Source organism: Sus scrofa, chromosome X, assembly GCF_000003025.6.
Source record: "Sus scrofa isolate TJ Tabasco breed Duroc chromosome X, Sscrofa11.1, whole genome shotgun sequence".
NCBI classification, from domain to species: domain Eukaryota; kingdom Metazoa; phylum Chordata; class Mammalia; order Artiodactyla; family Suidae; genus Sus; species Sus scrofa.
The window spans coordinates 13,518,621-13,534,641 of record NC_010461.5 but is presented as its reverse complement, the minus strand read 5'-3'; the positions used below and the strand labels follow the sequence as shown (position 1 = coordinate 13,534,641).

The 16,021-nt window shown below is 50.3% G+C and overlaps 1 protein-coding gene across 3 annotated transcripts in view; it reads right to left on the bottom strand.

Annotated features, from left to right (window-relative positions):
* REPS2 (RALBP1 associated Eps domain containing 2) overlaps positions 1-16,021 on the bottom strand; it is a 245,546-nt gene that overhangs the window by 124,266 nt on the left and 105,259 nt on the right. For all 3 annotated transcript variants that reach the window (XM_021080774.1, XM_021080775.1, XM_021080776.1), the window contains exon 6: positions 3,368-3,506. In XM_021080774.1, the coding sequence (XP_020936433.1) occupies positions 3,368-3,506 (139 nt within the window). The remainder of the gene's footprint in view (positions 1-3,367; positions 3,507-16,021) is intronic.

The following is a 16,021-nucleotide window of genomic DNA, read 5'->3' as shown; positions in this document are numbered from 1 at the left end:
ATATTCCTTCTTAGAGGAAAATAAATTTTCATGACCTTGCATCAAGCAAAGATTTCTTAGATCTGACAGCCAAAGCACAAACAACCAAAGAAAAAAATAGATAAACTGGACATCGAAATTAGAAAGTTTTGTGTTTCACAAGACACCATTAGGAAAATAAAAAGACAAAGCCACGGACTGGGAACAAATATTTGCAGATCATGACAAGGAATTTGTATCTAGAATACACAAAGAACTCTTAACAGTCAACAATTTTTTTTAAAAAAAAGGCAAAAGGGAGTTCCCTTGTGGTACAGTGGGTTAAGGATCCTGCACTGTCACTATAGTGGCTGGGTCTGCTGTTGTGACACGGATTCGATCCCTGACCCAGGAATTTCCACATGCCTTATGCGCAGCCAAAAGAAAGGACAAAGAATTTGATTAGGCATTCCTTCAAGAAAATATACAAATGGCTAAACAGAGTATGAAAAAATGCTCAATGTCATTATTCACCCACAAAGAGATGTCACTTCACATCTACCGGGACAGCTAAAATCAAAAGACAAGAAGTTCCTGTCACGGCTCAGTGGTAAGGAACCCAACTAGTATCCATGAGGACGCAGGTTCAATCCCTGACCTAGATCAGTGGGTCAAGGATCCAGCGTTGCGATGAGCTGTGGTACAGATCACGGACGTGGCTCCGATCCGGCACTGCTGTGGCTGTGGCATAGGCCAGCAGCTGCAGCTCCAACTTCATCCCCTAGCCTGGGAGCCTCCATATGCCACGGGGTGTGGCCCTAAAAAGACATACATACACACATACATACGTACGTACAGATAATAACAAGAGTTGACAAGGATGTGGATTAATAAGAACCCTTATACACTGCTGGTGGCAATGTAAAATGGTGCTGTAACTTTGGAAAACAGTCTGACTGGTCCTCAAATGATTAAATATATAAATACAGCAATTCCACTCCTAGGTATATACCGAAGAGAAAAAAGAACATACATCTACTCAAAAACGTGTATACACACGTTCGAAGCAGCATTATTCCTCATCGCCAACAAGTAAAGACAACCCCAATGGCAATCAAGTGATGAAAAGATAAATAAACTGTGGCCGAGCTACAGAGTGAAAGTATTCAGCCATGAAAAGGAATAAAGTTCCGGTACATAGCACAACGTGGATGAACCTTAAAAATGTGAGGCTCAGTGAAAGCAGCCAGACACCAAAAACCACATTTTATTTATATGAACAGCCCAGAACAGGCAAATCTGCAGAGAGCAAAAGCACTGTAAGGGTTACCCAGGGCAGGGCTGGGGAAGAAGGGCTGATGCGTGGGTGGTTTACGGGAAGGGGGGGGGGCCTCTAAAGCTAGACAGTGAGGACACTAAAACAAGGAACTGTCCACTTTAAACAGGTGAATGTCACAGTTTGTACATTACATCTACATAAAGATGTTTCTTTAAAAAAAAGACATCGACTATGCAGTGTATGAACCTTGCTTGACATTGGCCAAACTAAACTCTTTAAAAAGGCATTTGTAAGACAATGAGGGAAATCTGAACAATAAGACTTAATTACTTGAAGTAATTTGTGGAGGTTTTCTGGGGTTTTTTAAATATGTGCCAGGGAATTGTGGTTATGTTGTTTTGTTTTGTTTTAAGGCCACACCTGCAGCATATGGAGGTTGGCTAGGGGTCCAATCGGAGCTAAGCTGCCGGCCTACACAAACAGCAACGCCAGAGCCAAGCTGTGTCTGCAATCTACACCACAGCTCATGGCAACACTGGTTCCTTAACCCACTGAGTGAGGCCAGGGATCGAACCTGGGTCCTCATGGATGGTAGTCAGATTCGGTTCCGCTGAGCCACAACAGGAACTCCTAACTGTGGTTATGTTTTTAAAAGAGGCCTTATCTTTACAAATACATCCTGAAATATTTTCCAATGAAAGGATCTGGTAACTGCTTCAAAATCATCTGGGCAGAAAGAGGCTATAGAGAAAACCAAACTGTTAGAGCTTAGTAATAGGCAGGTACACAGGGGTTTGTTATGCTACCAACTCTTGTTGTGCCTGCATTGAAATTCAAAATGGGAGTTCCCGTCGTGGCGCAGTGGTTAACGAATCCGACTAGGAACCATGAGGTTGCGGGTTTGATCCCTGCCCTTGCTCAGTGGGTTAAAGATCCGGCGTTGCCGTGAGCTGTGGTGTAGGTTGCAGATGTGGCTCAAATCCTGCGTTGCTGTGGCTCTGGCGTAGGCCGGTGGCTACAGCTCCGATTAGACCCCTAGCCTGGGAACCTCCATGTGCAGCGGGAGCGGCCCAAAGAAATAGCAAAAAGACAAAAAAAAAAAAAAAAAGAAATTCAAAATGAAAAAAGTTAAAAGAAAAATATTCCCAACACCCGCCTATTTGTATTTGGCTAAATATCTCCGTACATTGTGAAGAGTGAGTATGGTTAGCAAGTAGTTAATACATGCAACCTGGATTTCTATCTACTTTTTGAAATCATGTCATCAATATTGATTTGTTGTATCTACAATATTCTGTCTTCGAATAAAGCCATTATCACCAATCAGAAAATGATACCTGCATTTATACAAGTCTATTTCAATTACACGAGAGAAGGTTAATTTTCGTTCACACTTCAGTGTGTCAGGTTACAATTATCAAGGACATATTGTTGTTCTTCACGAACGCAGTAGAAAAAGAAAGTTTTATGAATTTTTCTTCCAGACTCTACCATTTCACTGTTTGTTTAGTCTTCAGCCAGGTGAAACGTAGGCACATGGGAATTAAATCAAATTCCTCGCAGCTTGAATTTTACATGAGAACTCAACAAGAATATGTATTTCTGCAGATCCCCAAAAGAACTAACATGTGCACATAAAAATGCTGGCCAATTTTCCGCCCATATTTTCTCTCGGAAAAACCAGAGGAGAAAGACTTGAGCCAAAGAAAATGAGCACGAAGTTGAACTGTAAGATGTATACGACGTAAGGAGACCTGTGCCAGCAACTCTTTGGGAGGCTATACTATGTCCTTGCTCTAACCTCGACCTAATAAGTAAGCAATTCAAGGTGTCACCTTGGTGCCACAGTCACTGCACGAACGGCTCCTATAATAAGGCACGGGGCCTGGCCCGGGTGCTCCCAATTCCCATTTAACCCCTTTGAAATAGATTCATAACTTTCCAAATATCACTGCCAAGTGTTTTTCTGCATGGTTTATAGTTGCTAAGACATTCGACCTCAGAGACAAACAAATTGAAATCACAGAAAGTGATCATACTCGTTTTGTGTCAACTACTTCTCAAAATGTGCGCTGTTACTCAGGTGACAGTGAGCCGGGACCCACGTTCTCACCGGCCAGCCTGTCTCACCTGAAATGAAGGAACTCGGGTCAGGCTGCAGGGACCGGAACTGGTTGACATAGTACTCGCGCTGCTCTTCTGTTATCCTCCAGGGCTCGTCTGGGTAGTTACTGCTGTTATCCTGCAGTTCTCTCTCCACTGAAAAGGACTGTAAAAACAGTAAGCAAATGCTCAGACGATCTGTCTTTTGCGAAACGAAAAACAAAACAGTGAACACCAAGGAAAGTTATCAAGCATTATACTTACTTTTCTACTCAGGGGAATAAATTTAAACACCTCATGATTAGAATTTAACTGGAATATAAACTTCTGAAGGGCCGGCATCATGCCTCATATTTTTGTATTCCCCAAAGTTGTTCACAGGACTGAACATGAAATAGTGAACACTTGTGGGTGACAAAAGGATTTTCCAATGTGATGAAAGGGAAAAACATGTAAGCATTTTTCTCTTCAAATATTCACATTTTGATCCTTTCAAATTAGCTGAGTAGATGGCAAAATAATCAAGATTCTTTCTAAACCATTAAAAAAAAAAAAACTCTAGGAGCTTCCGTCATGGCACTGCAGAAACGAATCCGACTAGGAACGACAAGGTTGCGGGATTGATCCCTGGCCTCGCTCAGCAGGTTAAGGATCCGGCGTTGCCATGAGCTGTGGTGTAGGTCACAGACTTGGCTCAGATCCCACGTTGCAGTGGCTCTGGCGTAGGCTGGCGGCTACAGCTCCGATGAGACCCCCTAGCCTGGGAGCCTCCATATGCCGTGGGTGCGGCCCTAAAAAGAACCCCCCCCCAAAAAAAACCCTCTAAGATAGCTATAATCACATCGGTATATTTTTTCCTGAGGCATGCCCACTACATACATCTGGGAATCAAAAGCTCTGAATCAAGTCCCATGTCCCCAGGTTCTACTTGACTGGCAAGTCAGGATCTCCAAACCTCTCCTTTCACATTTGTGACGGGGGGATTCTACTTAGTAATGGAGATGAGGGCAGAGACAGGCTGTCATGATACCACAACAAGGTGGGGGGGGGTGCATCAGACCTGCCACTAGGGGGCGTGCAAGCTCAATGTGAGGGTTTAAGGATCCGGAGAACCAGAGCAGCGCAGGAGAAAACAGCTCAGCCAGACAAAGGGGAAAGAAGCAAAAACGGGGATTCTGGAAGGAGCAGTGCAGGACTTTGTTCCATGCCTCCCATCCACCCTAAGGCTAACGTGCTACTTCATGGAACTAAAAGGTGAACACAATGACGGTGAGCCTTTGAGACAAATGGAAACAGGGGAAAAAAGGGGGGCGAGGAATTACTAACACTAAGTCATCAAGCTGCCTGCTCTGAACACACCAGCAAGGAATGAATCATGAGGAGGGCCCGCCAATCGCTACCTCCGGAAGCCGGCAGGCCATCCCTGCCCACGCCCCCCAACCTCCCCACCGCACACTCGGTGCTAGAAGTAATTCTTCCCAAGACCACGTGGCTCTCCTCTGACGCTGTTCGGAAAAGAAACAAGTCTACAAAAGGTTGAACTGTGATACAAACCAGAGATGCCACCTTTGTTTTCATACTAGATGGCTGTCCACCCAGTGTAAATCAAACCATTTTTAAATGCCTTGCAAGTCACTATCCATTAGTTAAAATGCCTTAGGCTGATAAGAGTGCTTTGAAATTTACACAGCCCTTCACACAGCCATGTCTCATCTGAGCACCTCGAGACTTTTGAGAGGCAAACATAGCAGGTATTAGCATCCTTTTCCCAGATGAAGAAACCGAGGCTCAGAGAGCTTAAGGGATGGGCCCACATCCTTCAGTAAACCCCTGCAGTTAGCAAATAACTGCCCTTTGTTTTAATCTGTTGCCAAAATCTCCATGCTGAGGGCTGGCAGCTCCGTTCCCTAGGGCTGACAGGGAAGCTTCTACTCCCCTAGAATACTCTCCCCTTCCTGCCTGAGACCGGGGCTGTCACGCGCCCAGGCACTGTTGTTGGCATCAGCCCACCTGTGTTCCTTCTCCAGCCCCACGACCATCCGCTCACTATATTTCCTCCCCATTACCTGACCCCTGAATGGCATCAGTAGCCTCTGATCAGGTCTATTCTGACAGCAGCAATCACGAAATCACAAAGGGACAGGAGAAAGTGACTGATTCCTCTGCTTAAAGGTTTACAGGATGACCTGTGGCTCAACAAAACAAATCCACCTGCTCCACCTGGCTTTTAGGGCCCTTGTAGTCCAGCCCGCTCGTTCGTCACTCAGAGTAGGGAGCTGGCTGCGCACATGCTCTCCCCTCCTGGGTCAGAACATCCTTCCTCGGAACCCAGCCTGCTCAAATCCTACCCATCCCCAAGTCCCACGGCCCCAAAGGGCTCTCTGATGTACCTGCCAGGCCCACAGCCACTGGAGATGCTCTGCCTGTCCCCCAGCCCCCTGCTCTGCCACAGCGATGGGCCTGATAGCCACGTGTGCACCCATGGCCCACTGCACACCTAGTCTCACCCAAGTGAGCCTGAGTAAGGGCAGGGAGACACACAGATGCTGGCCTCTGGGATGATCTGCCATGGAAAGCTCTTCTCTAGTGTGCACAAGTTGTGCCAGATGCTCATTCTGGTGGAAAGCTCAACAAGCAGAGAAAGCAGAGCCTAACCAAGCAGAGGCACAGCAGGGCCGTGGTGTCAAGCAAGGGCCAGCCGGAATTCCAAGTCATGAGGGAGCCAGAAGCAGAGCATGCGCAGGGCCTGTGAAGCAGAGAAGTACCAGAAAGGGTCGCGGGTAAGGGTGATTGATGGCAGCTGAACGGTGAGCACGCAGCGAAGCAAACTCCATGCAACCAGGGCACAGCCAGCTAATGGCAGAACAAACATGAATAAGCAGGGATTCCCACTGCTGGGGACCACTAGGCCACTCCTGGTCTCTCATTCCTTGGATTCCCATGGGAACCCCAACACCTCCCTCCTTCTCCAGAAAATTCAAGCTGGCAAGCAGAGTTCTTGCTCCTTAAAACCAAACCTGCCTTACAACAACAAGGGAGGCCGTGGGCAACCCACACATGGCCCTTCCTTCTACTGGCTTGCACGAAACATGGTAACCCAGCCTCTTTCCCCTTGCTTCTCACGGGCTCTTCTTAATGGATTTGATAAACCAAGTGATTTGAGCACCTTCAAAAGGTATAAATCCTTATTTATGGTAAGTATCACCATGTCAACAGTCCAGGTGTTCTTGTCTTTTGTCTTTTTTTTTGTTGTTGTTGTTGTTGTTGCTATTTCTTGGGCCGCTCCCGCGGCATATGGAGGTTCCCAGGCTAGGGGTTGAATCGGAGCTGTAGCCACCGGCCTACGCCAGAGCCACAGCAACGCGGGATCCGAGCCGCGTCTGCAACCTACACCACAGCTCACGGCAACGCCAGATCGTTAACCCACTGAGCAAGGGCAGGGACCAAACCCGCAACCTCATGGTTCCTAGTCGGATTCGTTAACCACTGCGCCACGACGGGAACTCCAACAGTCCAGGTGTTCTTAAATGGAGTTCCCGTTGTGGCTCGGTAGCTTGTGAACCCAACTAGTATCCAGGAGGTTGCAGGTTCGATCCCTGGCCTCGCTCAGTGGGTTCAGGATCCAGCGTTGCCGCCAGTTGCAGTGTAGGTTGAAGATGCGGTTCAGATCTGGCATTGCTGTGCCCGTGGTGTAGGCCGGCGGCTGCAGCTCCAATTCAACCCCTAGCCTGGGAACCTCCATGTGCCTCAGGTGCAGCCCCACAAAGTCAACAAATGAAATGAAATAAAGAAACTGTTGTTCAGTATCTTCACTCTGGTTTCCAGCTGGAGCACTGCCGCCACATCAAAGGACCCTTCTTTCCACACGGAGCCCCTCGTCGGTACAGCACACACACTACCAACAAAAGCAGGCTGAGGGCCACTCCGCGACAGGCTCGCATCCCTTGAGGGGTGTGTCTTGGAAGGAAAGGGATGCAGAAACACTACTCCATGCTGTGCTTCATGAAAGCAAACCTGAGTCCACTTCACACGTGAAAGCTTGAGGTGCAGCCGAAGAAGTCCCTGTCAGTCCCACGGACTGATCTCGATGGCGCGCTCTCAATTCCTTCTCCATTAAGGGAGCGATTTCAGAGACAGAAGGGGGCAGACGGAAGGGGCAGCTCCCACCCACAGACCCTTGAGCGGAAATATTCCCAAAGGAAGCGGACGATGTGACGTTTGCTGCATCAACAGCGACCAGCTCGCTCACTCATTCCACAGACACTCACTGAACACCAACGACACCCCAGACACGGGTCACTAGGGATGCAGTGGTGGGCAGAGGCTTCCCGGGAAGCCTGGAGCCCCATGAGGAAGAGAGACGGGCCATCAGAGGACAGTGAGGAGCCCGCGAGGGAAGACGGGGAGCTCCCGGCGCTGCTGCGCGGGTGGATCCGCAGAGCGCCCACCTCTGCCTCGGAGCAGCTGGGGACTGTCCGAAACACAGAGCCCGGGCCCTACCCACACCGAGGGAGTCATCAGGTCCAGAGCGAGGCTGGGAGACTGTGGCTTCACAAGCCCTCTAGATGATACGAAGCAGCCTCAGGTCTGAGAGGCAACCGGTCGGGCAGGGCACGGCAGGTAAAAAGGACAGCAGCTGCAGACACCAAGAAATGCCGGAAAATAGGCAGCTCCTCGAAGTAGCTCGGGTGGGCTCCATACAGTTAGAACAGGCTGCCAGGGCAGACAGGGTGCGAGCGGAGCCGCCCCACGATGCGGCAGACCAGGCAGGCCCAGGTGACAAGGGGCTCGGCCTGTATCTAGAAGACCAACGGAGCCACCGCAAAGTATGACACGGGACAATGAAACAGTCAGATGTGAGCTGCAGAAAGACTATTTCAACGAGGAGAATGGAGGGGAACCACTCGAGGTCAGAAGACCAATCAAGACCTTGTCAGCAAGCTCGGCCAGAGGGCAAGGTGGCCCAGAGGCAGGGAGCGGCGTGAGAGGGATCCGAGCAGGGCCCCCGCCCGACAAGGGCCCATCCGAGCAGAGGGGCAGCAGCTCAGGGCCTCTGTCGGCAGCTAGGGCCCCAGGTGCAGGAACCGCTGCCTCCAAACGAAGCCCAAAGTCGACCCTAACAATCAAAGATCAGAGTCAGTCCGTCGCCTAAGAGAGAAGGTCTAAGTATAAAGACGGAAGGCGCTGGGGAACGGGCTGGAGAGGCCGTGTGGCCGGAAACAGAAGCCCCCCTTTGCGTGCACCGAGAGGCCGGCCCAGTTCCACTCCAGCTCTAGTCCTGTGGTTGCCTGGGTGGAGGTACTTGCTCCTTACTGCCTATTCTGAGCTCGGCAAGGGTTTTTAAGAAAATATAAAAGGGGAGGGAAGGAGAGAGAATCTTCCAGATCTGTCCGCTTAAGCCACATGCATATGGTTCATTATACAGTCTCTTTAGACACAGGAGAATTAGACTTGCTTATATTTAAAACATTCAAACCCTTGGTTTTGTTTCAACTGAGATGCAAATATTTGGCACTGCAAGTTGTTATCTCTGGGGAGAAGAGGTTGTTGATAATGAAAGAGACTTCAAAAGACTCATTAAAAAGTAATACTATTAATAAAATCCCAAAAGGTGACATTTACCCCCTGAAGTATCTTTAAATCAAACATAGCTGAAAAACAGGAATTGCAAGGAGGCATTCTCAGGGAGAACTGAGGAAGGCGGTGTATACCGTTTCAACCACAGAACAGTTCGCTTTAGAATAGAATCCCACCCCAGAGGCCTCCGACAAATGCTGCCTGAGAGCGCAGCCATTTCACCTGACGGTGCGATAATCCTTTTGGTGCCTTGGCAAACCAGCCACCTGGGGGAGCAAAAACTACCTGCGGCGACAACCTAGTGGAAGTAAGAATGCCATACTGCAACCACCGATCAAAGCCTGATCTCCTGAGCACAGCTGTGAGAAGACGCACGCACCCCAAAGAGGAAGGCTGGCTATCAGGCTGGTGAGACTAGACCACGTGACAGTTAACCTGCCTAAACAAAGATCACAGGGATTGATCCGTCATGGGGCACAGAGAAAAGGAGTCAGAGAGAGCCGTGCTTCCACAGAGGATTACGGTGGCTGCCCTCCGATTAGTCCAGTCCTCTACCGTGCCTGGAGTACAGGGGTCACTGCGTGGCTGCCTGGCCAGGAATGCCATTTTCCAGCCACTTCTGTGGTCAGCCCCAGCCATGTGACGGAGCTCTAGCCGGTGCGGTGGGAGCACAAGTGGCCTGCACTCCCAGCCGGCACGGCCAGCAGCCTGGGGTCCTCCTCCAGGCTTGCCCCTGCCAGCGCCCTGAGAGGGGGACAGCACAGCCACAGGACAGAAGAAGCCCTGGCACCTGAATCACCATGTGGAGGAAAGCTGCCTACCAACCCGGGGGCTGAGTGAGAAACAGATCTACTGTGGGAAGGTGTGAAACCGCAGGACCTATTTGTCATAGCAGCTGTACTCTAACGCACCCATCCTTCAAGCCAGGGCCAAGGCCAGGGCAGACATGCCTGGTCCCAATGGCACAGCCACCCCTACAGCAAAGACGGCACCATGAAGCCATCTTTGTCCTACATTTGTCCACCTAATGACACAAGACCATCCTCAGCCCCAACAGCTTTATAACGTGACAGCTCACACAGACTATCTACGGGGGCAGCAGGTGGGCATGTCTTCACAGCCACCTCTCTGCGCTCAGCTGACACGAGTTCATCCTTCACGAGTGTCAAGGAGATTCTCAGGGAAGAGGTACAGAGTAAAGAGAGAAGAGGGCCATGGGGGAACTGGGCAAACCGTTACATGAGGAAAGAAGAAAAGGAGCCAGAAAAGGAGACAGAGCGCAGCAATTTAGTTTTTCACATTCAACCAGTCTGCTTCATGCTCTGTAATCTCATCTACATGCTGTTTCCCACCTCGCTCCCATTCTAAAATAAGGCCCATGAGGACAGGAAATTGTTTTTCTATTCTGATCACAGCTCTATGCCCAGAACCTAGAAAAGTACCTGTCACATGGGAAACAAGACATGTTTAAATGACTGAGCAAGGTATCAATTCTGACTCACAGCCAGAATGGTTAACCGGAGCTCTGCTACACTGACCAGAGCCACCCTGACATGCGCTAACCAAACTGGCAGCCAACAGCTAAAGGCTGGGTCCTCTCCCTCACCTATGAAATCAGAGGGGGAAAAAACCCTTTTTTTCTTTTTTTTTACTTTTTATGTTGAAACAACTATAGATTCACTGAAAGTTACAATAAATTCTTATGATTTATCCTATAGTGAACTTAGTTAAAATGACATCCTAACAGAGCGCTTTGTCAGTTTCTTCACGGAAATAAATCCGCAAAGATGCCTCTAGTCATACGGCCAAGCTGGCTTAGGGATCTAGTTTCAACAGCTAAGAAGGCTAAAGGCCAAACCACAGGAATCCCTGGGTCTAATGAGCAACACACAATTGCTGCTTATTAAGATAAACTAAATTTTCTGAATGTCCGCCACAGATAAGGGAGAAGGTTAGATAACACGTATTCATCACTTTGCCAAGTGCCAGGCGTGGCAAGCACCTCATACACAGCATCTATTTTCATCTTCACACTAACTCGGCAAAGTAGGTGCCACTACTCCCATTTTGCAGAACAAGAAACTGAGGCTTAGGGAAGTGGCTTACCAAGACCACACACGGAGTAAATGGTAGCGCCAGAACACGAGAGGAGTCCAGAGTACCGACTCTGAGAGGAGTCCAGAGTACCGACTCTCGATCAGCACGCCCTGTGGTCCTCCCCCTCTGATCCACCCAGCCATCCTTTCACGACGTACCATTTCCTTTGAAGAAAGAGCCTCGCTGCAATGCCTCAAATACTGCTGCAGTTTTGCAGATTAAGGATCGGAGGCGAGGATGTGAATAGCCTACACTCCCCCCTCCCCCCTCCCCGCGTTGTCTAGTGTAGTTGTAGATTTTGGCCGGTGAACTGTTAGATTATACAGACAGAGCGCCATCTTATTTCTCATATAACTTTTGCTTATAAACATCTAGCAAGTTTTCACATCAGGAAACAACCCTGGAGAGAGCCACAGAGTACAGAGATTCAATGACTATGATTTTAGTCTGTGGCACTAGCACTATTTTAACTAACATAAGAAACGTTTATGCGTAATCACCATCTCCAATTCTTCTAGCAGGAGCCCGGATCTCTTGCTCGGAGGGCATTTTCCCTTGCTGATTGTCAGGACTGTGCTCTCCGTTTAGACGGGAGACCAGGAGAAAGAAAGAAATGAACAGTAAGAGGAGACTCTGGTGAGGCTGCGCCCCGCCTCTAACTGCCGGCCCCACCCATGCTGACAAGGTCAAGGCTGCCTGCTCTTCTCCGTTGTCCTCCCCTTAACACCCAAGCAGCCTGAGGTCAGATGGGAAACAGATGCACCAGGAACTCGGGCTGAATCCCAGGAGCGCTTCAGAGAATGGGGCTACAGAGCGAAGGGGCAAAAAGAGTGCAGGTTCCGGAGACAGACAGATCCGGATCCCAGTCTGGGAGGGTCACTTACTCACCCAAAGACGGGGCTCACTTACTTCACTTCTGGGCCAACCGTTCCCCACCTAAAGGGGTGACCCCGCGCACAGGGCTCTCCCCACCTCTGCAGCCTCATGTGCCCCCACCCCCCGGCCCGACCCGGGCTCCAGCCACACCAGCCCTCTCTCAGTTCTTCCCGGGCCTGCTTCCCAAGCTGTACGTGGTACAGGGATTCGCACCCAACACCTGCCCCATCCCCCTTAGCATAGCTCCCCACACAGCAGGCCATGCCTGGGTAAAAAACGACACCTCCAAAGCCCTTTGCTGCTGGAATGCCACAGTGGACTCGGGTTCCACTAAACACGCCCACGGAAGGCGGATGAAGAATCAGGCCACGTGGGGCAGGAAGCAGGGAACAGAACACCTACTCTGCCGGCCTCGGTCATAACAACCATAACAACGGGGCAGGGGGCTGAGAGCAACGGCAGTGGTCGTGAAATGCCTCGGCTCCACTTGTAGCAGAGGCCAGGCTCCCTGAGCTGTCCGCTCCGGCCATGGGCCTCTGGGAATTGCTCCTGCGTTCTCAGCACAGTCTGAATTTTCAGCCCTTCCAAAGATTTGGCAGGCTGTGCACAGCCCTTTTTATGAATGCGATTTGCTTCAGCTCGTCGGGGTAGCCTCTGCCGGCTGTAGTGAAATATGCTCTCCATCTAGCTGTTCCCAGCATGTGAGCCCCCGGCCCCCACCTGCGAGCACCATCCCTCCTCGCCTGGGTAACTCCGAGCCCTGCTCCCCAGCTCAGTGACATGGCACTGCTTTTTTCTTTGTCTTTTTGCCATTTCTAGGGCCGCTCCCGCGGCATATGGAGGTTCCCAGGCTAGGGGTCGAATCGGAGCTGTAGCCCCCGGCCTACACCAACAGCCACAGTAACGCGGGATCCGAGGCACGTCTGTGACCTACACCACAGCTCACGGCAACGCCGGATCCTTAACCCACTGAGCGAGGCCAGGGATCAAACCTGCAACCTCATGGTTCCTAGTCGGATTCGTTAACCACTGAGCCACGATGGGAACACCAGTGACACGGCACTGCTTTAGGAAAGCCCTCCCTTTCTGGCCTCAGGGCCCATTTCTCTGTTACAAGCTGCCCCGTGCTGGCTGGTCTTTTTACCCGCTTTCCAGTTTACCTGTGATTCCCATCCGTCTCCCCCTCGACCGCAAGTTCCCCGAGAGCAGGGAGCATGTCTGCCGTCCTCTGGGCACCTTGGCAGGGTGGCTGACCCGCACAAGCCACGCAGGAAGGGCTTCCGAATGGGAGAGTGGAGGACGCCACCTTGCCAGCAGTCTGCCTGGCCAGCAAGCCTGCCAGGGGGACTAAGGTGCAGAGGCCAGAGAAGAGGCTGGCACAGCACGGTGACCACAGAAGCCTGGGTCGGCAATGCCTCTTGGTGGCATGGGCACGTGGGGGCGTGACAATGGCCGCTCACCTGGGACGGGGAATACTGACGGGCTTGGCGGCGGAAAGGCTGCGGCTGCGAAGCGGCCTCCCTGGTTCACAGCGCAGCATCTGCTGAGCCCAAAGGGCCGGGGGGGACACATGGCTGAAACAAACACCACAGGCCTTTCCACCTTCAGATCGTACTCTCCGAGACCTGGGGTTCCATCGGGTGTTTTCAGCTACATCTAAGAGGCTAAATCAGAGGCATCCCTGTCTACCAAATCAGTGTGGGCCCTATCGACTACCAGGAAAGTTCTGGAAACCGTAAAGCGTTAATGAAATGCTCCCAGCTGGTGTGAAAAAGCAACAATGACCGCGCAAATAAAATGCATTCATTCGCTTCCATTTCACCAACCTGTCTAAGCAAGAAGCTGCTGTAATGCCACTGCATGGACGCTAGGATCCTGATATGTACCAGGCTGCCACGCTTGGGCTCCCCCCAACCCACCACCTCTAAGCATGAATTCTGAAAGGCCTGAAGGTGGCAGCCCAATCACTCGTGACACATCCCCTGGCACCCGCTTCTAATATCCTAGAGTCGCCTTTCTTTCAAGGATCCACTATCTTTTGAGTGTTCTCATCTGGAAACACAGAACAGTCTTGCCTGGCACGCAGAGGTGGCTCCGCGCAAAGAAACCAAGCGACTCCCATCACTTTAATTGTTACAAAGTGGGGGTATGGGGCGAGAAATAAAATTAGAGACAGCTAAAAACTATTTAGGCTGAGAAAAGTAAATTTCACTATCACTCGATAAAACGTTTCGAAACTAAGGGCTAGAAAATCTGACAAAGAGTCATAAGTAGATGAAGGAAATCAGTGGGAAAAGGAGGCCAGCGCTACAAACACAGGACCTCTTCGTGGCAACGACAGTGAGCCCTGGGCTCTCTGTGGAGTCTAGACCACTAAGTGAGGCAGAACACAGCAGCCTTTCACCCTTTCACCCCTTCAGACATGACCAAACCCCAGCTAGGGCTTGAAATCAAATTGGGGAATGAATCGGATATAAAAGATGCCAAATGGAGAACACGTCACAGGCATTCCGAGCAAATTTACCAAACCAGCTCTTCCTGTGACGCACGCAAAGGCCAACACACATACACCTGCTCCCTCCCTCCTGCCCCTCCCCCCTTTCTTCCTCCCTGTCCATTTCGCTCAGAGAAAGAGAATTTACTTTTCCGAGCAATGCTGAGAGGTGCACGCGCGCACACACACACACACACACACACTGTGCTGACATTTACCGTCGCTAAAACAAAAACACTTCCCAGCCCTAATCTCTACCCATAAACTCATTCAACTTTACAGCCATGAAGGGAGAAACAGGAAGTCAGTGCCAGGGGCCTAAGCGCCCCAGAACCAAAGAGCAGCAGGGTCCCCAACTTCCTTCAGGACCGCCTTTCAACCACACAAGGAGTTTCCCACACAGACTCTGGCCTCTCTTCCAGCCAAAGGAAAAGAGGCACCGGTTTCAGATTTGGGAGGAATGACACACCGGTAAGAAACCCGTGATAACCCAAAAGACAAAAGGGGCAGAGGCTACGAAGAAGCAATTCACAAAAAAGGGAAAAGCAATGACCTGTACAACCTAAGATAGTCCCCTTGACCGGCAAAAAGAGGTGCTAATTAAAACCACACCAAGGGGAGTTCCCGTCATGGCGCAGTGGTTAACGAATCCGACTAGGAACCACGAGGTTGCGGGTTCGATCCCTGCCCTTGCTCAGTGGGTTAACGATCCGGCGTTGCCGTGAGCTGTGGTGTAGGTTGCAGACGAGGCTCGGATCCCATGTTGCTGTGGCTCTGGCGTAGGCCAGTGGCTACAGCTCCGATTCAACCCCTAGCCTGGGAACCTCCATATGCCGCGGGAGCGACCCAAGAAATGGCAAAAAAAAAAAAAAAAAACCACACCAAGGTGGCAGTTTTCTCCCATCATCGGACTGGCCAAGAACCCTAAGTTTCTCAGCACACGGCGTCTGCACGTGTACGGCCAATAAACATGTTCATACACTGTCAGTAAGCACGCAGCTCGGCACAGTCTCCAAGGCCAAAGTCTCTTCAAACCCCTAAAATGTGCAGCCATTTCATCCCAATGTTCCATTCCTCAGAACTGATCACACACACATACACACCCATGACTCCGAGTTCTAGCTACGGATCAGAAGGGACGGGTTACATGATTTATGGCAGATGTACACAAGGAAATACTATGCGTTGGAAAAAAACCCAAAGTTCAGGCAGCGCTCTCTGCACCGCGACAGAATGTTACTAAAGCTTACTGTTCAGGCAAAACTGCCAAGTGCATGACAGATGTAACACCACAGGTGTAAAAAGGTGGAACTATACATTTTGCATGTGTTATATGTAATTACGCATACGAATACCCAGACGCATTGTATACGTGTAAAATAACCCTCTGATGATACAAAAGAAATGGGTCAGATCAGCTACCGGGGAAGGGAAGTGCGTGGCCGAGGGATGGGGTGGGAAGAGTGCTTCTCTCTCTGCACCCTTCTGTAACTTTTGAATTTTTGACATTTTTACAAAGTTTTAATTGTTGTGAAGGACGAGAGAACCTGAACCCTCACAGCCCAGGATCCAGTGTGGCTTTACCGTATCATCTGAAACAAGCATCCAAAACCTTAGAGAGCGTGGGCTGCAGCCCT